This window comes from Lynx rufus, unplaced genomic scaffold (genome assembly GCF_022079265.1).
Source record: "Lynx rufus isolate CCGP_SWC_20201006 ecotype Redwood Valley unplaced genomic scaffold, mLynRuf1.p SCAF_16, whole genome shotgun sequence".
NCBI classification, from domain to species: domain Eukaryota; kingdom Metazoa; phylum Chordata; class Mammalia; order Carnivora; family Felidae; genus Lynx; species Lynx rufus.
In genome coordinates this window covers 7,796,952-7,822,227 of record NW_025814830.1, presented here as the reverse complement: position 1 = coordinate 7,822,227, position 25,276 = coordinate 7,796,952, and the positions used below count along the sequence as shown (strand labels likewise).

At 56.0% G+C, this 25,276-nt stretch overlaps 1 protein-coding gene and 1 non-coding gene across 2 annotated transcripts; one reads left to right on the top strand and one right to left on the bottom strand.

Moving 5' to 3' along the window:
* The first annotated feature begins 456 nt into the window (after positions 1-456).
* CEACAM19 (CEA cell adhesion molecule 19) lies at positions 457-18,450 on the top strand. The gene is given in 9 exon segments (XM_047077882.1): positions 457-511; positions 1,412-1,780; positions 12,188-12,338; positions 14,756-14,839; positions 15,593-15,634; positions 15,636-15,703; positions 16,350-16,435; positions 16,932-16,964; positions 17,394-18,450. Coding segments are annotated over 9 exon segments (942 nt in total). The 3' UTR covers positions 17,448-18,450.
* LOC124511953 (small Cajal body-specific RNA 16) lies at positions 794-980 on the bottom strand. Its single transcript, XR_006961994.1, has one exon. It is a non-coding gene; the product is annotated as a small Cajal body-specific RNA 16 (non-coding RNA).
* Positions 18,451-25,276: the final 6,826 nt, after the last annotated feature.

Here is a 25,276-nt window from a genome sequence, read left to right as displayed (position 1 = left end):
CTAAAAGCTTTCTTTAGAGTAAGCCAGCCACAGGTGAAATCACATCTCCACCTACTGGTAGACTTGCCTCCTCCCTTGAGCCTCAGTTTCCTCCTCTGTGAAATGGGCACAGTTACGCATGGGGGATGTTGGATGAGGGCGCTATGTTGGGGCTGCCTGGCCCGGGGAGATTGCTCAGTCACACTGGGTGGGGAGAAGAGAGAGGTTGGAGGGGATTAAGGGAGGAGTCCTGGGAAGCCCCAGGAAGCTCCCCAGTCACCCTGGAAAACTGGTTCAACCAGTGTCGGCAGCCATCCCAGGGAGCACGGGTGAAGGCTCGGGGCCTGTGGAAAGGGGGTGCTGGGGCTTGGTCAGCCTCGGCCACGTCTGGGAGGCACGCCCAGGACCCCCACTGAGCTGGCCCACTTCTGCCAGCCGAGTGCCCACTGAGTGCCCGCAGTGGCCCCCGCCACCAAGATGGCAAGTCCTGAGGGGGCCCGACGCCACTTCTCAAAGGGCCTCCTGCTCTCAGGTAAGGAGGAAACACACCCCAGGGCTGAGGGGGGAAGGCAGGACTCAGCCCAGAGGCTGAGGTTTCCTCTTAGAAGAAGGGAAGGATGGTCAGGGAAGACGACATTATTAAGAGTAAGATCGGGGAGGGCTGGGGAGGATGGGGAGCTGTAGAATCACACCCCATCCCTAATTTTAACTATGGAACGTTCTAGAATGTCAGGACCACGAGGACAGGAATTTTGTTTGTTTGGGGGCTGGCGAGACGGGGTTGTGTGTGTGTGTGTGTGTGTGTGTGTGTTCGTCCTATTTGCAGTATCATACGTGATCATCAAACTGTGGCTAGAATGTTCACGCCCATTATTGCAAATTCAAACCCCAGAAAAAAACTGTTGCTGGTAATTTACTGAGGTCAGGATCGGACTGCCTGGTACAAGGCTGTACCCACAACCGGGCAGGTTCAGCAACACGGGAGCCTTTCCCCGGACCATCATGGGGACAGGAATTAATTTGTATTTGTTTCTGTGCTGTATCCCCTGTGCCTAGAAATCTAGAGAATTTTAGACATATCATATATAATTGGTACTATAACATAACTAATATGTATGTCCGTAAATATTGGTTAGATGAATGAATGAATGAATGAATGAATGAATTCAGAGAGTCCATGAGTTTAGAAGCAGACCACATAGCACCTTAGGGCAGAAAAATCTGCTGGGCCAATGGGATAAGAAACCTGTGGCTTTCATATCTGGGTCCCCACTCCTGACCCCGGGGCAGACATCACTAATCAACCCCAGCCCTGCTTCCCCTGAACACCATTCAGAATCCTTGTCCCCAGAGGAGGACACAGAGAGAGGAAAATGCTATGATCCCTGCCCAACACCTCTGATGTCAGGCCACCCCTGTAACCCCCCCGCAGCCTCAATCCTGGCCCTCTGGGTCCCCCAAGGCTCCCGGGCTGCCCTCCGCATCCAGAAGATTCCAGAGCATCCTCAAAAGAACCAGGACCTGCTCCTGTCTGTCCGGGGCATCCCAGACACCTTTCAGGACTTCAACTGGTACCTGGGGGAGGAGGCCCACGGTGGCACGATGCTCTTCACCTACATCCCCGAGCTTCAGCGGCCCCAGAGGGACGGCGGTGCCATGGGGCAGCGTGACATCGTTGGCTTCCCCAATGGCTCCATGCTGCTGCATCGGGCCCAGCCCACCGACAGCGGCACCTACCAGGTCGCTGTCACCATCAATCCTGCCTGGACCATGAGGGCCAAGACCAAGGTCCGGGTGGAGGGTGAGTGTTGCCCCGCCGAGCAAGGAAGTGGGGAGGCTCACGCGCCCTGACATCTCCCACGCCCAGGATCTGTGCCCATACCACCTCGTTTGGCTCTCTCCTTCACCCGTTCAACGCCTACTGATTGAGCACCTACTGTGTGCCGGGCCCTGAAGCTATCACTGAATCCTCACGGATAAAATATCTATTGACCGCCTGCCTTGTGCCAGAGCCTGAGCTGGGCCCTGGGGAACACACTGTCTCTTTTACCGCTCCCACGCCTTCCCTAATAGGATATTTATTGAGCTCCTACGGTGTACGTGGTCCTAAGGGAGCAATCCACTCGGGGCAAAGTGCTAGAGAGGGGGCCGTGGACAATGGCGATGGCCAGCCATTCCTGGGCACTCGTCACTTGGGCACACTTACGCGAGAGCATAGCCTCTCGCCCTGGGCCCTGTTAACATTTCGGACCCGCTGAGTCTTTGTAGGAGAGGGCTGTTCTGCGCGCTGTAGGATATTCAGAGACTTCCCCGGCCCCCACCCACTAGATGCCAGGAGGATTCCTCCAGCTGTGACAACCAGAATTGCCTGCCGACAATGCCAAACGTCACCCCTGATTGAGAACCACTGCTCGATATTAACTCATTTGTATCTTTAAAAAAGAAAGATACAGCCCCCTGGCTGGCCCAGCTGGAAGAGCATGTAACTCTTGGTCTCGGGATTGTGAGTGTGAACCCCACGTTGGGTGTAGAGATTCCTTGAAAACAAATAAGTCGATTTTAAATTTTAATTTGCTTTAAAACCCCGGTGTAATGTCCTATACCAGTAACATCTCAATAGCGCCGGCCGGGGGGGGCTGGGGGAGAACTTCTCAGTCCCCCCAAAAGCGCCGGGGGAAAAAAAAAACTTCTCAGCCCCCCACCACCAGGCAGACTTGGTCATTAACCATCTGTGTCCCCAGAGGACTCTGATCACGCCATTACGTCTGTGATTTTCATAACGGCCTCTGACTTATCACGTTGCAAACGTGTCTCACTAGGATGGAATTTTCTTCAGAGAGAGCGAGAGCGTAGTGGTCCTTTTATCGTCCAAATTCTACCACAGTGCGGGGCGGGGGGTGGGGGGGGGAGGACACCATGGATTCTCAGTTAATGTTTGTTGAATAAATAAATGAATGACACCTTTCTAGGCCAAAAACTCCACGAGGCAGGCACGATTTTTGTTTCCACTTTACAGATGAGGAAACTGAGGCACAGACAATGGTAGAATTGGGACTTGATCCCACAAAGTCATAACGCCAGAGTCTGGGAGCTTAGCCATTTCCTCCCAGAGAAGAGAAAGAAAGAAAACCTCCTCACCTCCATTCATATGTGGGAGGCGATAATGAGCACGGAAATGATAAATGAAGGCCATATTTCAGAGACATTAACAATAATAGCGCTAACTTTATTTGGTGCTTATCACATGCTTGCTTTATGTATAACTCATTGAATCCTCACTGCAGGCCTCTGAGTGGGAAATATCATCAGACTCATTTTACAGACGAGGAAATTGAGGGGCAGAGAGATTATGATTTACCCAGTAAAAAAAAAAAAAAAAAAAAAAAAGATTAAACAGGATGATGTAATCTGGGACGGGAGGTCATCAGGTAAGCTTGCTGAAGAAGTGACATTTGAGCAGAAGGAAGGAAAGGAGCCCTGCAGATTTCTGAGGGACAGAAGAGGCAACAGCAAGTGCAAAGGCCCTGAGGCAAGTCTAGCCTGGTGTGTTCAAAGCATATAGACAGAAGGATGCCGTCGCCATAAGGCAGTGTGCGAGTTGGGTGTTAGGGGTCGAGGCCTGAGAGGCACACAGGGGCTGGGCTTGTTGGCCATGGGGAGAATGAGAGAAGCCACTAGAGGGTATTAAACAGAGGAGTGATCTGATACCCAGTTTACCCCACCCATGGTTGAATCTCCATTGTATTCAGAAGGAGGCTGAGGCTCAGGCGGTTTAAGGCATGTCCCCAATAGTAGCTTCAGGGCTGGGATTCGAATGCTCGGCTACCTCCGGAGATGCCGAACTGCTCATTCACTGGTTCCTTCAGCAAAGATTCCCCCACGAGCCTCTGCCCCAAGGCCGCCTCTGCGTCTGGACTGCCCCGGTCAGGGCTAGGACACAGTGGAGACTGAGGCAGCCCTGACCCCGCCCTCCGGGGGCTCACAGACCAGCGGGGGAGACAGATATTAACTAATAATCACACACACACACACAAAACAGGTCATCAGGAACAGTGCAGGGACCGCGAAGGAAAGGTCACACACGGGGATGATGAAATTATAAGTAGCAGTAGTATGGAGGTTACCCCGGAAAGGTGCTCCTTCGACAACGCTTGATCATGACTGATAATTCTAAGTCGAGGGGAAAGGAGCTTTGGGAGATGTTCGGGCAGAGGGTTTGGTCTGTGCAAAGGGCCAGTGGCAACAAGCTGTGGGATTCATGCACTGAGCAGGCAGGGGGCCAGCACGCCTGAGGCAGGAGAGCAGGAGGGACACCCTAGGCCAGCGCTGGGGGGTGTTTTCAAGCCCAGGCGCGGGTTGTAAGGACAGAAGCTCTGTGCCAATGACTCACAGTGTAGGGAGCCTTGTAGAACCCCGGAGGAAGCCCCTGGAATGTCGGCCCTGGGAGGCCTGGGTTCACAGCTGTCTCCTGGGAGCCTAGAACGGGGCCAGACACACTGTTGAAAAAAATGAATGGGTGGGGAGCCCCGCAGAGCTGATGGGAAATAGAAGTTGTCGGAAAGGCAAGTGCTCCCTTCTCCTCCAGGGGGCGCCACCTCTGACCGCATCTCGTCTTCACGGCTGGGGATTCCTGCCAGACCTCAAACCGGGTGTCAGCCCAGGCTTCGTTGCATATTTTGAATCTCTTCTTCCAAAAGGCAGGGATGGAAAGGAAGAGAGCTGGGGCGCCTGGGTGGCTCAGTTGGTTAAGCGTCCGACTTCGGCTCGGGTCATCATCTTACGGTTCGTGGGTTCGAGCCCCGCACCGTGCTCTGTACGGACAGCTCAGAGCCTGGAGCCTGCTTCGGATTCTGTGTCTCCCTCTCTTTCTGTCCATCCCCCGCTCGCCCTCTGTCTCTCAAAAATAAATAAGCATTAAAAAAGAGAAAGAGAGGGGCGCCTGGGTGGCGCAGTCGGTTAAGCGTCCGACTTCAGCCAGGTCACGATCTCGCGGTCCGTGAGTTCGAGCCCCGCGTCGGGCTCTGGGCTGATGGCTCAGAGCCTGGAGCCTGTTTCCGATTCTGTGTCTCCCTCTCTCTGCCCCTCCCCCGTTCGTGCTCTGTCTCTCGCTGTCCCAAAAATAAATAAACATTGAAAAAAAAAATTAAAAAAAAAAAAAAAAAAAAAAAAAGAGAAAGAGAGCCGAAGAGACAGACAGAACCTGGTTGATCCTGCCTGGCCTGGGGTTTCCTTCCCCTTGAGTGAAGGGTCTACCCCTTGTCCAAGGGGCTGGGATCAAGGAGAACAAACAAGATGGGAAGTCAGAGGCCTGGGGATCAGGACTGCACAGATGCTCAAGGACTCAACACCTGCTCTCCGCATAAGAATCATAGTATGAATCTATTGTTTTGTTCACCATGAATCCCCTAGGGCAGAGCAGTGCTTAGCACACAGTAGGTACTTCGTAAGTATTTGTAGCTCCGCCTCTCGTCTATGAGCACTTACTGGATGCAGGGTACCTCTAAGCCAAGTCCTTTGCTGACCTCGCTTCATTCCGTTCCCACAAGAACTGGCACGATCCTCATTTTACAGAGAGGCGAACGGCCCCCCCCCCACCACGCGGCTGGGAAAGGCAGGAAACCGAGGCCCCAGCTGGGTCCGAGTTCATGTCCCTGGCCCTCTGCCACCTGGTTCTTTCTCAGCCCCAGTGGAAGCCACTCCCTTGTGGGAAATGCCAGAGGGCTGAGCCCAGGGAACAGGAAGCAGAGCCCCTAGGCCAAAGGAAGAGCAAAGGAAAAGACGGAGGTGACGAGGCACGGGCTTGGGCGTGTCCTCAGGGCAGGACGGGTCTCCTCGGCAGCCAGGGCCCTGCCAGGGCTTTTATACGACGACAGCGGTGGCCCTAAATCCAACCCTTGGGTGGGGGGCGTGGTGGGGAGCTCTCCCTGGGTCCCGGGCAATCCCCACGCTTTATCTCTCTTAATCGTCAAGGAATTTGTGTGCCTTTAGTGGCTGGAAAGGGGCTTAACACAGGCCGCTGCGGGCTTGCACAACCCCCAGGAGGCCGAGAACCAGAAACAAGGTGCAATCTACTTACGGAACTCTCCAGCCAGAGCAAGCATTGCCCGCAGTGTCAGCCCGGGGCCCAGAACCCCTGCCTGGGGGGGGGGGGGGGGGACTGGCAGGCTGCATTCATTCACTCACGCTTGCATTCATTCATGCATTCAACAAGCATCTATTGGGCCCCTCCTGTGCTCCAGGCACCGAGCGTACACGGAGAGCTCCGTGCGGGGGGGGGGGGGGGGGGAGCGTTTATATGCGGGTGGGCGTGTCCCTGAGCCGGGAGCCTGGGTCACGTGACCGTGCCCACGCGATAAAAAAGGCTAAGGAAGTGCGTCTCGGGCAGAACTCCCCAAGTGGAGGGCTCACAGGTTCAGGGCAGCCTGTGACAGCACAAGAAAGGCCCAGGGCACGGAGGTCCTATAGCTGTCCCCAATGTACGGATGAGGAAACAGAGGCTCGGCAAGATGAAGTCAGTTGCTCGAGATCCAGCAGCCGTTAAGCAGCCTAACCTAGGCTCAAAAGCCAGAGGGGGATCACGGTCGTTTACAGCTGGTGTCCGTTCCCCCGTAAATCTAGTCGTGGGGGCTTGGGACCTTCAAGCAACCTTGCACGGGTTCCTCCAAGCCTTCCGGGCCCTCTGACGCCCGAGGCAGTAAACTACAGAGCCCAGCTCCCCTTCACTGAACACGCGCAGAGTGTTTCACACGCATTTACCCTTTGTGTCCTCCCAGCCACGGCACGACGATCCCCATTATACAGATGGAGAAACGGAGGCACAGAGAGTTTAAGTAACTTCCCCCAGGTCACCCAGCTAAGGAGCAGCAGACGCAAGCCTTGAACCCAGGCTGGCGGGCTCCGGAGCCCACACTTTTATGACTTGATTCTGCCTCATCATTAGCTACCACCATCGAGGTCTAAGTGGATGGTGTCACGGGTTTCATACTCACCGGCAGTACTCCCCTTTCGTCAAACGGCCGAACCTTTCAGAGCCTCTGGTCCCCAAATGTCTGTAAAGCGGGGGCAATTACACCTCCCACCATGGGTCGCGGACTGGTCGGCAAATCCATGCGAAGCTGCTGCTTTCGAGGCTGTGGAAATCAGCAAAGAATGAGACCAATGAGAAAAGCAAAGGCTATTTATTCGGAGTTCGCTCTAGCGAGGGAGTCAGCCACTCTCACTTGCATTTGGGCAGAGGCTCAAAGACAGGCAGAGGGGGGTGGGAAAGCTTCGCGGTGGAAAAAAGAGAAGGCTTCACCTGTGCCCTGATTGGAGGCCGTTGGCCCGGGGAACCTAGAAGGCGATTGGTTAGGCTGCGTATTTGGCTTTCTCTGATTGGTCCGAAGTTAGAAGCTGGGACGAACCTTAGGGAAGCTGTTGGTCGTTAATCAAGTCCCGGCCATTTAAGGCCCATTCTTGCGGAAGTTGCTGTTTGTGGTCCTGGATGGTCACCGGAGATAGCAATCCTGTTTCCTTTAAGTCTGACCCAAAGCAGGCTGGCTTCCTGGGCTGTTTATACGAGGGTCGGTTTTCTAGGCAGCGCACTGCAGACTGTGGGTCAAAATTCTATTTTTTTTAATTTTTTTTTCAACGTTTATTTATTTTTGGGACAGAGAGAGACAGAGCATGAACGGGGGAGGGGCAGAGAGAGAGGGAGACACAGAATCGGAAACAGGCTCCAGGCTCCGAGCCATCAGCCCAGAGCCCGACGCGGGGCTCGAACTCACGGACCGCGAGATCGTGACCTGGCTGAAGTCGGACGCTTAACCGACTGCGCCACCCAGGCGCCCCAAAATTCTATTTTTATATATGGTCTGGCTGTTGTCCACTTGTGTGATGGCCTCTCAAAGCACTTTTTTCAGATGTATTTGTATCTAATCAAAGATACATATGGAGGGGCGCCTGGATGGCCCAGTCGGTTGAGCATCTGACTCTTGATTTCAGCTCAGGTTATGATCCCAGAGTCATGGAATCAAGTCCCGTGTCAGGCTCTTCGCTGGGCACGGAGCCTGCTTAAGATTCTCTCTCTCTCTCCCTCTCTCTGTCTCAAAAAGATACACACGGAGAAATATAATCCATGGAAAAAGGCTCTGATGATTCTCTGTTAAAGAACAGAGTATAGATGGTCCCAGGGACCAGGAAAGAGAAAAACCAAAAAGCAAACTTTGGAAAGAAGTTCCTGGAACAGTTCCTGGAACTGTTGCTTCCTGGAAGAAGAAACAGAATGTGGGGCTCTGTTCCAGTGGTATAAGAACCACCACCATTGTATTGTGTTCACGATTTCGGGGATTAGGAATTCAGACAAGGCGCGGCAGGGAGGGCCTGTCCGCTTCATGATGTCTGGGGCCTCGGATGAGAAGACTCAAAGGCTGAGAGGTTGGCTCAAACGCTGGAGGCTGGAATCATCCAGAAGCGTCTTCACTCACATGTGTGGAGGCTCGTCCGGGCTGTCAGCTGGGAACTTAGCTGGGACCATCCACCAGATCACTGTCGTGTGGTGTCCCCAGTGTCACTGCTCGGGCTCCCTCACAACATGGAGGCTGGGTTCTTAGGGAGAACAAACAGAGAGCAGGTTCCAAGTTCCAAGAAACCAAGGCAGAGGCTCCATGGCTTCTTCTGACCTAGCCTGGGGACTCACACAGCATCATTTACATTGTATTCTTTTGATTACAAGCAAGCCACTAAGATTAGCGAAGATTCGAGGGAGGGGCATTAGACCCTTCTACTACCTAAAAGAATGGCAAGTTCATACTACAGCAGAGATCCTGTCGCAATCAACTTGGAAAAATACAGGGATTCACAGCCTCCCTCTTTGCAAGCTCACCGTCTATAGTAAAAGGCAGAAAATATAGCAAGTTATAAAAAGAGGACACTCAGTCACGTGAATCAGGCAGGGTTCTTGCTACAGCAACAGAAACTGCTTCGAGCTGATTTAAGCAGCAAAGAAATAGATGAAAGGATCCTGAACAGCTCAAAGATCTTCCAGGAGGGCAGGGAACGGAGCTTGGGAGGTGTTGCGTGTTGAATGATGTCGCCTCAAAAAGACGCTAAGTCCGAACCCTCAGGACATCAGAATATAACCTTATTTAGAAATAGCATCTTTATAGAGGTAATTGAGTTAAAATGAGGCCACCAGGCTGCGCCCTAATCGGATACGTCTGGTGTCCTTCTGAAATGGGGAAATTCATGGGGTGCCTAGGTGGCTCAGTCAGTTAAGCATTTGACTTTGGCTCTGGTCATGATCTCATGATCCGTGGGTTCGAGCCCCGCATCGGGCTCTGGGCTGACAGCTCAGAGCCTGGAGCCAGCTTGGGATTCTATCTCCTCCTCTCTCTGCCGCTCCCCTGCTCATGCTCTGTCTCTCTCTGTCTCTCAAAAGTGAATAAACTTTTTTTTTTTTTTAAGACAAAGCAAAGCCACAATGAGGCGTGGCTTTTAAAAAATGGAGAAATTCGGACAGAATTTTGCATGTGAAATTGCCCAGCGTTCCAACGTCAGCAACAATGATCAACACAGTGCTCTAAGGCATGTTTCAATGAGCTGCCGGTGCATGGAGGCTTTAAAGGAGGCTGGAAAATGTCTTTGTTTGGGGGAGACCTCCACCTAGCTAAAGCTCAGGGTTCTCTTTCCCAGGGAGGCGACATGATCGATGCCTTCCAGGTAGCAAAATGACTCCAGGGTCCCCAAGCCTCAAGACCCACAGCTTCCAGAAAAAGGGATCCCTTCCCCACCCCTATTCTGAACCACACCCCTTCGCCTCATTCTGATTGGACCAACGGGAACCAATCACGAAGGCCAAAGGAATGCAGAGCGCTGATTGGCTTACGGCTGAACTGTTCCTGCCGCTTGCGCGCGCGACAAGGGACGGGATATCCCCAGGGAACGCACTGCAGGGGTGGAGGTGAAACAGGAAAGGAATCGATTTCGGTGAGGCCGACACCGGGGAGACAGCGGACTGGCATCTCAGACACGGTCTCCAAAGTGCCGAAAACACTTCTAGGTTTATATAAGGAAAATGTGGGCGAAGGGCAGTGGGTACACACAGGTGGGCAGCCAAGGTCAGGTCCATCGTTGCCTCTGGGTCAGTCACAGGGGCCTTGCTGGCTCGGGGCAGTTCCTACTGCTTGAGGGGGTAGTTCCGGGTCCCATCACAGGATGCCTCCCATGCAGGGTCTGTTGCCCGAGTTGAGAGTCAAGCTCTGTTGCCCGAGTTAAGAGTCAAGCTGGAAAGAGGAACTTCGTCTATTAGCAACTGCAGCCTGAGGTCAGAAGGGAGGTAGTGGGAGCTCTCTTTCATGTCCAGGCTGCCAGCCTGAATCAACTCGTCGCATGATGAAGCGAGTAAGCTATGAAGGAAATGCCTATCAAGAGTCTCCTTGGCCTGGGATTGTCAGAAAAGACTTCCGGAGGGAGCTGGGAATGGTAAATTAAGCAGGAGTTCTGTATAGCGCATGGGGAAAAGTGTGCCAAGCGGAGGGAACAGCCTGGGCAAAGGCTGGACAGCCCAGAGTGTGAGGAAAGGAGCCGGGGGTGACGGGACTGCGTGGGTGGACAGGGCAGCAGAGGCCAGAGCTAGCAGAGCCAGGAGCTGGGGCCCTGGATGCTGCCAGAAGACTGGGCAACAGGGTGGGGGTGGGGAGGACAGGAACTGGGAGGCTCCTTGAGTCAGCCAATGGTGGGGGGAGGGGAGGGCTGGGCCCCACCTCCCTAGTCACTCAGCAGAGCCACTGAGTTTCCACATGCTGTTGTGGGGATTCAAAAAGGTAGAAGGTGGGGGCACCTGGCTGGCTCAATCCATAGAGCATGCGACTTCTTGATGTCAGGGTTGTGAGTTCAAGCCCCATGTTGGGTGTGGAGCCTACTTGAAAAAAAAAAAAAAAAAAGAATTGTTTTAAAAAAAGGGAGAAGGTGCAAAAGTTGCTGACGCAGTGCCTGGAAGACGGACTGTCTTCTCTCCTCTGCCCAAATGCAACCCCTCCGGGCCTTGGTGTGCACATCTGTAAAATGGGCCTGACTTAGCCACCTCCCTGGGCTCTGGGGGCAACTACCATATGTACCCAGACAGGAACTATCCTCTTCCTCCCAGTGAGAAGATTACATTTGAAAACTGGGCTTTGGACACTTGGAACAGATCAACTTTCAGGGAAATGGATGAAATCAGCAAATATTGATGGATTTAGTTACGCAGATATATACAACGGCACCCTAGTCTGTTCGGAAATAACAGTCTTCATTCGTGCAGAGCCTGAAACGGTTAATTCCTACCCTTCAGGGGCTCCTGGGCCACAGGCACCTTTTTGGAAGCCACACAGAGTGGTCGTTAGGAGCTCAGGTGGCCCAGGGGTAATCCCAGCACTGCACTTACTGTGGGCCATCAGGCAGGTTAGTACGCCTCTCTGTGCCTCGGTTTCCTCCTCTTGAAAATGGCACAGAATCTACTTTGTTGGAAAATTGAAAGAGCAGTGTGTGTGTGTGTGTGTGTGTGTGTGTGTGAACTCATTCAGTCTTCACAACAACCCCACAAGGTAGATATTCTTCTTATCCCCAATTCCATAGATTGGGAGAGGCACGGAAGGTTGAGTAATCTGCCCAGGGACTTGAACCCCAGCATTCTGACCTCAGAGTCTGCGAGCTTAGATGCCAAGAAGGGCTGGGACATAGCAGGTGCTCAGCTTGATATTAAAGGCTGGAGGTCCTCGTGGGCGTGGGGGGTGGGGGGTCAAGTCAGGCAGGCTTCGTCCCAAACCTGGCAGCTAGTGTTTGAGAACCCTGTGAGTCGAGACCCTATGTCCCCGACAAAACATAGCCCAGGACCTCATCCTGGGGGTGTCATCAACTGAGGCAAGAAAAAGCAGGTCGGTGGGGTGAGGTGGGGGGAGTGTGTCCGGGGGTTTCTGATGTGCCAGGGGTGGTAGGAAATCTCAGGGAAGCAGAGATTTCGAGGAGGGGAGAGCCGAGGGGTTGCATCTGGGGAGGCCGAGTTTCATGTGCAGCAGAATCAATCAGAGAGTCAGACGCTCAGCTCTGGAAAGCAGGAGAAAGCTCTGGGCTGGGAAAATGAAATGGTATCGGTGCTCTACAGACAGTCACTGATGCAAGGGTGAGGGGAGGGGGGGGACGCCCTCCCAGGACATCTCACAGGCCTCTTGCTCTCTCCCATACCCCTCAGAAAAGCATAAGGAGCCGCCCATTACACACCTGCCCATGAGCGCTGGGATCATGGTTGCCATCATCATTGGATCCCTTGCCGCTGGGGCCCTCTTCATCGGGAGCATTGCCCATCTCCTGTTAACAAGAAGCTGGAGGGGCCAGAGCCACAGGTACAGGGGCCCCAGGCCTCTCTCTCCTTCCCTCTGTCTTCTTCCCCCCCCCTTGGGTCCCACTGGTTGATCCTTCCATGAGTCACATCATCTGGCACATACACAATCTCATCAAATCTCGGAACTCTTGAGGCGGAAAGGATCTTTCTAGCCTGTACGAGATAGGCGTCTGCACTCCCAGGGACAGAAAGCCTACCTCTGAATGGGCTTACAAAAAATTAGAAAGTTTTTTGTTTTTTTCCTCCATGAGCTTCAGGTATGGCTGGATCCAGGGGCCCGATTTTTGTCAAGAGACTTCTCCATACACCTCTCAACTTCGCTTTTTCTCCGTGGTGGCTTCGTTCACAGGCAGGCCCTGCCCTTGCGCAGTGTGACGAGACAGCTCCCAGTGGCTCCAGGCTTACATCCCACCAACTGGGCCACCACAGCAAGCAGACCACACCTTGTCCCTAACACTTCCAACCAAAGCCTCAGGGCTGCTTCTCACTGGCTTAACTTAAATCACATGTCCTTGTGCAGACCAGCCGCTGTGGCCAGGTGCTAAAATACCCTGATTGGCCAAACTTGGGCTATTTGTGCAGCTCTGGAGCCAGAGACAGACCCAGCTCCACGTGACCAAATGGGTTCAGAGGGGGGAGGGGTCCCCCCCCAAGAAAAAAAACACACTTTATTGGCAAAGAAGCCGAGTGGATGGTGGGCAGGCAAAGGCATCAGGCGGTGCCTCCCTCTGCCCCCGGGGAGGGTGGGGAGGATGGAGAAGGGCCTGCTTTCCCAGGGGGCTGTCTGTTTGTGAAAAATTCCTTCCTCATGAAATCAGTCTCTTGAGAACTTTCTCTCCTGACCTTGGTTCTGAGCTGCTTGCCGACGAGGAATTTCTCCACCGTCCCTACTATCCAGAAAATGAAGGCAGCCACTTTACCTCCTCGTCCTACTCTCCCTCAGGTGCTGTGGTCTCTGGTTCTTGATCCTTCTACTTGTCTTTCTCCCGACATGCTCCAATTTAGGGGCGGCGAACAGCTTTCGCCTCCCAGCTCCGTTGTGCTCAGTGAATCAGTCAACACACACCTGTTGAGGGCCTACTGGGTGCCCTAGAGAGCTTGGCGGAAAAGGCGTTGGAGGCCGCGCTGAGTTCCGTGGGAACGGATGCTGTGATCGATTAGTCATGTCTGCCACGGCTGGAAGGAGGGCGTTAAAGGCACCTAAGCCATCCCTGCCAGGCCTCCTTCTTAGCTCACGGCTGGCACAAAAAGAGGTGATGTGGGTCCCTAATGCTCCTGGGGGCTTCCCCGGTGTAATCTGAAACCAGCCCCCAAACACAGAGGGGAGGGGGAGACGGAAGAAAGAGGCCACTCCCGGTCAGTAGGGACAGTTTCACGAAGCAAAGAAAACTTAGATACGAGGTTTGTCTGGGGCAGCAGCTAAGGAGGAGGTCCTAAAACCGGGCTCAGTCACGTCCACCGTGCAGGTGTCCTCAGCACCACATGCCATCTGAAGGCCATGTCCTGGGAGCAGAAAAGGCAGGTAGAACCCACGTTCCCAGGACAGGGAAGGGGGCGAGGAGCCCCCGAGGGCCTGTGTCCAGCTCAGCGGTCAATCGGTGATCACATCTTTTTTTTATTTTTTAATAACATTTATTTATTTTTGAGAGACAGAGAGAGGGATAGAGCACAAGCAGGGGAGAGGCAGAGAGAGAGGGAGGCACAGAATCCGAAGCAGGCTCCAGGCTCCAAGCTGCCAGCACAGAGCCCAACGTGGGGCTCGAACTCACGGACCATGAGATCATGACCTGAGCCGAAGTCGGACGCTTAACCAACTGAGCCACGCAAGCGCCCCGTCGAGCTACAAATTTAAACCATTGGCTTTCATTTTCCTCACTTTCTACTTAAGTCAAGTTTCATTGCAACATGGCAGCTTCTGTCTCCTGCTTCCACTCCCACCCCCCTACCCCCACCCCAGTCTGTTCCCCATTCAGCAGCCAGAAAGATCCGGTGAGAATCAGTCAGTTTGGGTCCCTCAGAGTCAAGGCCAAAGTCCTCACCATGGACACAAGACCTAGCTTGACCCACTAACCCCCTCTAACCTCCCCTCTTCCCCCTCTCCCCCTTACACTCTCTGTCCCAGCCACACCCCTGTCTTTGCTGTTCCTTTGCTATTCCTGCTCCTGCCTCAGGGCCTTTGCACAAGCTGTTAGAACTCTCTTCCCATGATTTCTGCATAGCTGATTCCCTTGCCTGCATCAGGCCTTTTCTCAAATGTCACCCTCTCAGTGAGGCTCCCCACACCATCCTATTTGAAACTGCACGCACACCCCCTCTACCCTCTGCCCCTTTCCACCTTCATTTTCCTTCATAGCACTTTTCACTCCCTGACATTCTACTGTCAGTCACTTATATGACTCCTCTCTCTCTCCCCACTAGAATGCCTGCTCCAGGAGGCCAGGGGTCCTTGTCGGTCTTGTTCCCAGCTGTGTCCCCAGTGGCTTCAACGGGGCCCAGCCCACGGTCTGTGTTCTGTAAATATTTGTTCAGTGAGTTGATGAATTTGCTGCAATGATGTCGAGTGTATTTTTTTTTTTTTTAATTTTTTTTTTTCAACGTTTATTTTATTTTTGGGACAGAGAGAGACAGAGCATGAACGGGGGAGGGGCAGAGAGAGAGGGAGACACAGAATCGGAAACAGGCTCCAGGCTCCGAGCCATCAGCCCAGAGCCTGACGCGGGGCTCGAACTCACGGACCGCGAGATCGTGACCTGGCTGAAGTCGGACGCTTAACCGACTGCGCCACCCAGGCGCCCCTCGAGTGTATTTTTTTTTTAAAGCTTATTTATTTATTTTGAGGGAGAAAGAGAGAAGGAGGAAGAGAGAATGAGTGGGAGAGGGGCAGAGAGAGAGAGAAAATCCCAAGCAGGTTCCATGCGGTCAGAGAGGAGCCCGATGCAGGGCTCGATCCCACCAACGGTGAGATCACGACCTGAGCCAAAATCAAGAGCCGGACGCTTAACTGACTGAGCCCCCCGGGCGCCCTCAAGTGTGTTTTTTAAAGAAGGGTATCCAGGGGCGCCTGGATTTAGATGGTCTGTATGAATAGTGGCATCGGTCGTTGGCACACAGTAGTGGCTGGGGAAACTGAGGAAGGGCTCTGTGGCTGGAGATTATGGGAGAAGGGGCAGGGGGGATGGGGCACGTCTTGTCCTGACTCACTCTGAAGCAGGGACCAGACCATCTCTCTCTCTCATGGGCTCATGGGCTTTCCAGCTTCTCCGAGTCTCTCTCCGCCCACCTGAGCGCCCTAACACAGGCCCCCTCCGTGTGTCCCCAGGACGACAACCACAGAGGAGCCAGAGGCGCACCCCAACCACAATGCTGGTAAGCCGGAAGTCCCTCCTCTTCCAAAACTCTCACCCTGTCACTCCTCTCTGCTCAAAGGCCCTCCATGGCTCCCCAGTGTCTGTAGGACGGGCTCAGCCTCCTTAACATGGCTCTCAAGACCCCCATACGCTGGTCCCCACCATCTTTCCTGGCTTTGTGTCCCACATATAACATTCCCAGCCTCAAAAAGAAAACAATAAAAAACAGACTATATATATATATATATATATATATATATATATATATATATATATAATCCAGACAGGCCAAACATATCATCGCCCTTCAAACACGAGGCTGTTTCCACCAGGCCTCTGCACCTACTCACTCTTGCTTTTGCGTAGCTCTCTCTTCAGTCTCAGACGTCCCCTCCTCCAGGAAGCCCACCTTGACCCACCTCCAGGAGCCCTGGGCTCCGCCACTCACCCTACCCACTCTGGGGACAGACCTGGCTCCCCCACCAGACGGTGAGCCCCAGGAGGGCAGGGCCAGCACTGCCTCGGTCACCGCTGTGTCCCCAGCACCGGGCTGGGCAAGAAGAGGGCTTTGCACAAATGTTGGCCGAACGAATGAATGCCGACAGCAGCCAGCACCGGCCTGTGGGCCACCTGTCAGCCGGTTCCTCCCTTGTCCTCTGCTTCAGGTGACGAGAACATCTACGAAGTGATGCCATCTCCGACCCTCCTGGTGTCCCCCCTCGGTGACCCGGGGTCTGCGAACACCGCCATGGTGAGCCCCACCCCCTCCCCCCGAAGCCCACCTGGTGCCTCCCCTGGGAGCCCGCTGTGGGGCCCGGCACCTTGTCCCACGCTGTGGGAACGCGACTCTCTCTGGGATGCTCCCTGCTCTCGAGCCACCAGGAAAAGAGACCGGAAGGGACCCAACCTAAAGAGCCTTTGTCTCTGGGGCACAGAGGCTGGTGGGGGACTTTATTTTCTCTGCCGCTTGGCTGTAGTTTCTACACGGAGCAGATACTCCCCTTATTATCGGTGGGAAGGGCTGATAATAAGAAAAAGTGAACTGAACGAGAGCAGCAATTTCAAAAGCTGAAACGGAGAAGCTCAGAAGGGCAGGTGTGGACGGGAGGCCGAGCGCTAAAGGGGTCATGGGCAGAACACTGGACGTGCCACCGCCGGTGCCGGTGAGGACTTGGCATCCAGGTCTGTCCTCACAGCAAAGGTCAAAGGTTGGAGGCGCCTGGCTCACCCGTGCTCTTCCCTTGCAGCCCCTGCCCCTGCCCGAGAACCACCACTATCAGGTGCGGAGCTGGGAAGCGGGAGGGGAGGGGAGGACGGCGGGGCGGGAGGGGCCCCCTCACCCACCGTCCACCTGCTCTCCGGGTCCGTAGTTGTACACGGTACAGCCTCTCCCCTCCTGGGGAGGCACTTTCCTCCCTCTTAGAAGGATTCCAAGGCTGTGAGTTTGCACAGGAGGAAATGAAGCCCAGAGAGGCAAGGGCGGTGCCCAGGGTCACACAGCAGGTCGGGGCCTGCGTCAGACCCCACCGCGGGGAGCCCGTTCTGGGCCTGCGTCCCAGCCCCTCTCTGTCCCCTCCTGTCCGCCCCTGGATCTCTGTGTCCCCGTGTGTCTGTGTGCATTTCTCTGCGCGTATCTCTCAGCCTCTGCCTGGCTCCCCCCTGACCCTGACCCCCCCACACACAACCCCCTTCTCTCCCTCCCCCACCAGGACCTGCTGAACCCCGACCCTGCTCCTTACTGCCAGCTCGTGCCAAGGCCCTGAAGGGGTCCCAGGGCCCTGGAAGGGCGACGGCCTCAGCCCTCCCCTGGGACCTGGCGCCCGCAGAAGAGCCGTACCAGAGACCCCGCAGGACCAGGCCGCCAGGGCCGTGGGGCCAACGAGGTGGACTCCCACAGGGGGCAAGAGATCATGATGGACCCAGTTCCTCTTGGACCCTCTGAGTATACAACCCACACTCAGTTCTGGTCCTTCCGGCAACCTGGCCTGGGCCACGTGCCTGTGAAAGACAGGCTTTCCTTGTCCCAACCCAAAGTACCCCCCCCACACACACTGGATACTGGGGGGAGGGGGGGAGACACTTGGGGCTTGGGCCTGCCTCTAGCCAGACCTGACCGGCGCCTACTTGGCCGGGCTTCTGACCGTCAGCTCGCGACGCCCCACCCCTGCTCCCTGGTTGTCCTTGGAGCCCCTCGCCCCTTGGGACAAGGCAGCCCCCCACCACACAGGCCCCCTAGGATAAGGCACATGGCAGGGAGGGCCGGCCTCACGGGCTGTGACCCCAGACGACAGACCTGGTCGGTTACCGGGTGAGACCCCTTCCCTGCCCAGGCAGGGGCAGACCCCGCCCCTCTCCAGACTCGTCTTTCAGAACCTGTGGCCAGTTCCTGCCCATTGCCCCCACCCCCGGCCCGAATCGTACCAAGGCCCTCTCTGCCCCCACCCAACCCCAGGCCCCAAATGTGGGCCCAGTCTGTAGCCCCTTAATTTATTCACTCACTCAGCAATAAATAAGCCGCGTCTGGATCTTGCGGCTTTGGGAGGGAACAAGACAGACAATCCCTTCTGTTCTCCTAGAGGGGCGCCGTGGCAGGGGAGAGAGTCGACGAGCGAAGTAACTTACACACGTGGTGTGTTGGACGGTGATGAGGCCACTGGGGAGATAAAGCGAGAAGGGGGGCTGGGAGTATCGAGGGATTGGGATTTTACTTTTTGAGAGAGAGAGAGCGCGCATGTACGTGCAAGTGAGGGAGGGGCAGAGGCAGCGGGAGGGACAGAATCCCAAGCAGGCTCCACACTCAGTGTGGCGCCCGACGACGCAGGGTTCAATCCCAGGGCCGTGAGATCATGACCTGAGCTGAAATCAGGATTTGGACGCTCAACCGACTGAGCCACCCAGGCGCCCCGAGGGATTGTGATTTGAAACATAGGAAGGGCAGAGAAGGCTGCTGAGAGGGTGACAATGAGCCAAGACCTAAAGGGGGAGGGAGGGGAAGCCATGTAGGGATCTGGAGGGAGAGCATTCCAGGCAAAGAAGCAGCAAGTGCAAAGGCCCTGAGGTAGGACTGTGCCTGGGGAGTTCAAGGGGCAATAAAGAGGCCAGGGTGATGGGAGCAGAGGAAGGAAGAGGGAAAGGGAGGGAGGTGAGTTCAGGGAGATGGGAGCGGTAGATGGTACAGGACAAATAAAGCATAACGGACGGTAGCTTTTATTTATTTATTTATCCGGGAGCTGAAAAAAGACTGGTAGGCTGATAATGGCCCCTCAAAGTCGTCTGTGTCCTAATGTCCTGTGAATGTTACCTTACGTGGCTAAAGGGACTTTGCAGGTATGATCAAGTTAAGGATCCTGAGGGGCCCCTGGGGGGCGTCGGTTAAGCGCCAATAACTCGTTTGTGGGGCACCTGGGTGGCCCAGTGTGTTAAGTGGCTGACTCTTGATTTCGGCTCAGCTCACGATCTTATGGTTTGTGAGTTCAAGCCCCGCATCGGGCTCTGCGCTGACAGTATGGAGCCTGCTTGGGATGCTCTCTCTCTCTCTCTGCCTCTCTCTTTCTCTCTCTCTCTCTCTCTCAAGCTAAATAAATAAACTTAAAAAAAAAGAAAAGAAAAGAATTTCAGGGGCGCCTGGGTGGCTCAGTCAGTTGGGCACCTGACTCTTGATTTGGGCTCAGGGCATGATCTCGCAGTTTGTGGGTTCGAGCCCCACGTCAGGCTCCGCGCTGACAGTGCAGGGCCTGCTTCGGATCCCCTCTCTCTGCCCCGCCCCTGCTCACGCTCTCACTCTCTCAAAAATAAATAAATTTAAAAAATAAACTTAAGAAAAAAGAATTTCACCAGAAACCTTTAAAAACAATAACTTGTTGCTTCATCAGTGCAACAAACATTTATTGACCACCTGCTGTATGCAGTGGTCGTAGCCCCCGAGGAGACAGCCGAGAACGAAACAGAGGTCCCTGCCGTCAGAGAACTGACAACAAGCGGCGTCAAACACAATCTCCGGGGGGGAGTGACGTCGCGAAGGAGAATGCGCAGGCACCGAGAAAGCTGGGGGGGGGGGGACTGGAGTGGGGGACCCCCAGGTGTCTGGCTTGACCACAGGAGGCAGCGACCCGGGGGGAGGGGTGTGGAGACAGTGCACGTGGGTGCACCCTGCAGCATGGCCGCCCCAGAAATGTCATCTTCTATCACCGGTTGGGGTGTGAGTTGATCGGGTCCGTCCTAAAGCCGGCCTTGCAGGCAGGACCCATGTCAATGCAGAACCAGCAGGGGGCAGCAGAGGACCGTGCAGACCCACAGCCAAGCTCCCAGGCCGCTTGGAGCCTCTCGCACGCCACCTCCCTGCACCTGTCCTTAGCCTCTGCGCCTTTGTTCCCCCTTCTGGGTGCCCTGAGAATGCACCCAGCTGCCCAGGCCCAGAGCATAGGCGCCTTCTACCCTCAGGGAAGGACAAGCACAGGAACCCGCCTCCTAGGGCCTCCTGAGATTGGTGTCTCTACAGCCCAGCCCTGGGCCAGGACATTTCTCCCCGTCACCTCCTACCTGGTCTCCTGCCCCCTCCTACCCTCCACCCCACAAGACAGCCCAAGGAATCTTTCTGAATCCCAAACTCAGTACTGCCTCTCCCTGCTCAGAACCATCCATGGCTCCCCAGTGCCCTTAAAGTCCAAGCTTCTCGCCACAGCCTGCAAATCTCTGGGAGGTCTGGCTCCAGGAGGCCCCTCGGCCTCTCTCAGCACCCCTGACCCTCACCCCCACCCTGAGATCTGCGGTCTACAGTCCACCAGACCGAACTGCTTCTAGGCCCTTCGCTTTTGGCTCCCTGTGCTGGGAGCACGCCCGCAGGCACAGCACTCCACCCTGCCTGCCCCACCCCCACTCATCTCCCAGGTCTCAGCTCAGACACCTCTTCCTCCAGGAAGCCCTCCCTGACCCTCCAGCTGGTTCAGCTCCTTCTGAGTTCATCCGCTTCAGCCCTGCCCGCTCTGGCTGGCCACCGTCTGGGGACAGACTCGTCTCTCCACTGGACTGTAGGCGCCGGAAAGGCAGGGCCGGGGCCGCCGGGGTCACCGATGGGTCAGGCACGGGGCAAGGGCTCAAGGACCGTATGTGACACACGGGAATGTGTGCGGATCCTCGTTATCTACATATCCGCAGCCTCCACTCATTCATCGACAAATGTTCACGGGGCACCTACTGTCCGCCGAGCTGTGTTGAATGAACCCACCCGGGCTGCAGAGACGAGAAGAGAAACCAGACAAGTGCCTCCTTTCAGGAAGCTTGCAGGCCTGGGGGGGGGGGGGGGGGAGGCGACATAACATGCCCTGCACTGTGCTAACCCCTTCACGCTGATTAGCTTCATTTTATCCTCACAAGTTTACTCAGGGAGGCGCTGTGACCGTTCCCATTTTACAGATGGGAAAACCGAGGCTAAGGACGTTCAGGTCACACAGGCCGCAAAACGGATCCACTGGAAATAGAACCAGGGTCTTTCTAACATCCGGCTTTCTCCTCTACTCATTCCGGCCCATGAAGAAGGACCCAATGTAACCCGGGCCGCCTGGATCGGCCCGGCCCGGCCGAGGGGATCTGCCTTCCACGGGGCGGCATGCAGAGAGGCCAATGCCGATGGTGGAGTTTCGGGCCCCGGGTCGGGTTTGGAAGAGCCAGTGTCCTCGGCTGGGACGAGGAGCCCCTGGGGTCCTTCGCCCTCTCTCTCCACCCGAGCTCTGCCCACCAGGGCTCCCGGCGGACCGCCACTCCCTTCCCCGGAGTCCCGGTCACCACTGCATTCTCAGGGCTGTGGCTCCTCGTTATACCGATGAGGAAGTGACCGTCTGGGGAAGGAAACGGGCTGGCCCATGACCAGGACTGATTATGATTCATGGGGAAAACCCTTCCCTCCCGAGCTCAACCTCTTTGTACGCAAAGGGCATCGCACTCTGAAGACTGGCTGGCAGGGCCAGCCGGTGGCCCCGGGCTGGCCGCGGGGGTCGAACCGCCCGTAGGGGTGCAGGCCCCTTCCTGAACCCGGGGGCCCGCGGGGAGCCCGGGAGTTTAGACCCGGGGATCTTCACCTGTGGTGCACGCTGGGATTCTATGGAAGACTTTGAGGAAAGCAGTCCACGTCTGGAGTAGACATTTCAAACGACTGGGCCATTTCTGCCTCCTGGGACGGGGACACTTTCCGGGGGCGGCGAAGACGTTCTCCAACTAGATTTGGGGACCGCCGCACCGGGTGAACTTGATGCTATAGAAAATCGTACCCCTGGGGCGCCTGGCTGGCTCGGTCGGTGAAGGCGTCTGACTCCGGCTCGGGTCACGATCTCACCGTTGGGGGGGTTCGAGCCCCGCGTCGGGCTCTGTGCCGACAGCTCTGGAGCCCGGGGCCTGCTTCGGATTCTGGGTCTCCCCCGCTCTCTGCCCCTCCCCCACTTGTTCTCTCTCTCTCTCTCTCTCTCTCTCTCTCTCGAAAAAAAAAAATGAACATTAAAAAATTTCTTTAATAAAATAAAATCGTAAAAAAGGAAAGAAAAGTATGCCCCAGGGAAGCTGAGGAAGGGATGATGTTTATGAGAGACAGGAACCCTGAACAATACTGACCGAATATTTGAAGGAAACACTCCGGGGCGAGGGGTGGGTGGGTGGGGGAAGGGGGGCGTGACTGGCAGGAGCTGGGGGATGGGCAGGGAGCCATCGCTCTCCCCTCTACTTTCGATGAGTGCGTGGAATCTGGAGATGTTCCAGAATAAAAAGTTATCCAATTGTTTTTACCTAACTCTAAATCCAAATCCGCGCCCCCCTCCCGTATTCCTGATGGATAAAATGCACCCGACTAGCCTATAATGGGTCACCTTGCATCCAAAATCTTACTCCCTATGTCCTCTGCTTCCCATGTAACCACCTCTTCCCTCTGCCCCCTCCCTCCCTCCCTCAGCTCCGGCCACACCAGCCCCCTCACTGTCCTCACCCTTACCAAAGCCCTTCTTGCCTCAGGGCCTTTGCACCTGCTGTGCCAACTGCCAAAAGCGCCCTTCCCCCTATGTTCCTTCACAGACCCCACCGCGTCCTTCAGCTCCCAGCTCACATGGCCCTCCCTGACCTCCCTGGTCACTCCCTACCCTCTTGCCCTACTTTATTTTTTTATAGCAGTTGTCTGTCCCTGACGTGATATGACTTATCGGTTTTTCGATTAGCGTTCATCTCCCTCCAATGGGATGAAGCCCAACAAGGAAAGCGATGTTGCCCGTATCCCCAGCGCAGCCTGGCAGATAGTCGGTGCTCGATAAATATTTGTGAAATGATTGAAGGACGAGGAAAAACCCGGGTGAATGAGGTGAGAGGACAGAAGCGGGGGATGGGTGTCCAGACAAAGGGCAAAGCCCGCGCTAAAGGGCTGAGGCTCCCAGAGCCACCCGCCGGCCCGCCCCTGCATGGGCTCTTCCCGGGGGTGAGGACTTTAGGGGATCTGGGGTCCTTTCTCCCCAAGGACAGCCTCCCCCGGACCAAGCCCAGACCTTGCCAGGCGGGCACAGGAAGCCACACCTTGAGGTCAGGTCCCTGAGTAAATATTGCAGCACCCTGGGCCTCCTCTCACCAGATAAGGGGAGGGAAGGGGGTCAGAAACCCGCTTTGGCCTCTCGCTGAGGGATTAGCTCCGGCCCCTCAGCTCCGAGGTCTCTGCCAGGGGAAGGAGAGGACAAGGGTCTTGCCACAAGGGGCCCAGGCTAGTTTCCATCTAGCAAATACTGATTAGGTCCGCGGTGGGTGGGGTCTCCATGAAGGACAGGGCCCCGGGCCGGCTCCCTAGGGAACTTAGTGACGTGGCTGGTCAGATAAGAGGGCTTGGGGTGGGGGTGGGGGGTGGAAGTGAGCTGACAAGACCTGAGAACCTTGTCCCCAGCCTGCTGTGATAAGACGCACCCACTCCGGCCTCCCGAGGCAATGGCCTTGAGCCTCAGTTTCCCGGTCTGCAAAATGGATCCTCAGCGGGGAGGGAGGGGGCTGCGGGACAAGGTAACGGGTAAGGCCAACCTGAATAAGAGCCTCTCTGTAAAACGTACCCACGGTCCGGCCGTTTCCCCCTCCCGGGTGCCCGCGTTGGTGCCATCCGGCAGGAAGGATGGGAGCCTCGTACACAGGACAAAGTGCCCGGGTACCTCTTACTCACAGCTCATCTCGGCTCAGAGAAGTTAGCGGCCCGTGGCCACCATACGGGACACGGCTGGACTACCGCAGTCACCTCCTCGGCCCCTCCCAGCCCCGCCGCCACCCCCTCCACGCCAGTCTGTTACCCACACGCAGCCAGAAGTTTCTACAAATACCGAAGTGTCAAACCCCCATCCGTTCTCTGCTCAAAGCCCTTCCGTGGCTCCAGCGTCAGAGCAAAAGCCAAAACCCTCCGGCGGCCCATGAGGCCGGCCAGATCCGCCCCTGTTCCTTCAGCGGCCCCCTCACTCTTCCTCACGCTCCTGCCTCAGGACCTTGGCACTGCTGTGCCCGCTGCCTGGAACGCTCTTCCCCTGGATTCGGCACGGCTCCCTTCTTCAGTCTCTACTCCAGGGTCGCCTCCTACAACGTCTTCTCACTGCCCGACATAAGGCAGTGCCCAGGCCCCCTCCACTCCCTCCCCTGCTTTCTTTTTCCCCATGGCATTACCCCCACCTGATACAAAGCTCTGTGTGGTTGTGTTTATTCACCTACTGATTATCTCGCCAGACAGAAAGAAGGTCAGTTCCCCGAGGCGGGGACTTTTGTCTACTCATGTCCATGACCTCCTGCCTAGCCCGGCGCCTAACACACAGTAGGTGCTCGAGAAACTTCAGCTCTCACTTGAACCAAGCATCCAGGCTCGGGTCCGGGAGCACCAGCGGAGGGGCCGGGAGGTGGGGAACGGGGCGGATCCGGAAAGGCAAGGGCGGCAGACGCTGTGAGCGGTCGGGAGCCGTGGCAGAGTCTGGACAAAAGCCTGGACCTGTTCCAGTACTTTCAGAGCCACGGCCTCCTCCTGCTCCTCAACCAGATAGCGAATCACCAGACACCCAGGCCTCCCTGTCATCCGCCCCTGGTGTCCACTTCCACAAGCGCTCTGTGCCCCACCCTGTGCCGTCCGGCAATGGGGACACGGTGGTGACCGCAACGACCCAGGTCCTGCCCTCCCAGGACTCACAGTCCAGATGGGGAGACAGGCCCGCCCCCCGACTGTGAGCAGCCAGGGTGGTCAGGGTGCTCTTAACCACCACCAGCCCCCCCCCCCGAGAGTCCAGGAGGGCTTTCTGGAGGAGGAGGAGGAGGAGGAGTTGGGCAAGCAATGAAACAGAGCAGAGGGAAGCGGGGATATGCTGGGCCGGGAGGGCAGAAGGGAGGCGGCATAACCGGAGCACAGAGTTCCCGGGAGGAAGGGGTGTCCGAGAGGCCAGTCGAGCCGGCAGGGGCCGGGCCATGCAGGGCCCCACGGGCCATGCCAAGGAGCTGGGCTTTCTCCCGAGGGCGCCGGGGAGTAACGCAGGTTCTGAGCACCATGGAAGGAGGGAGGGCGAGACCAGGGCCAGAAACCTGGGAGGACGTGGGAGAGGGCGGCCAGACAAAGGGCAGG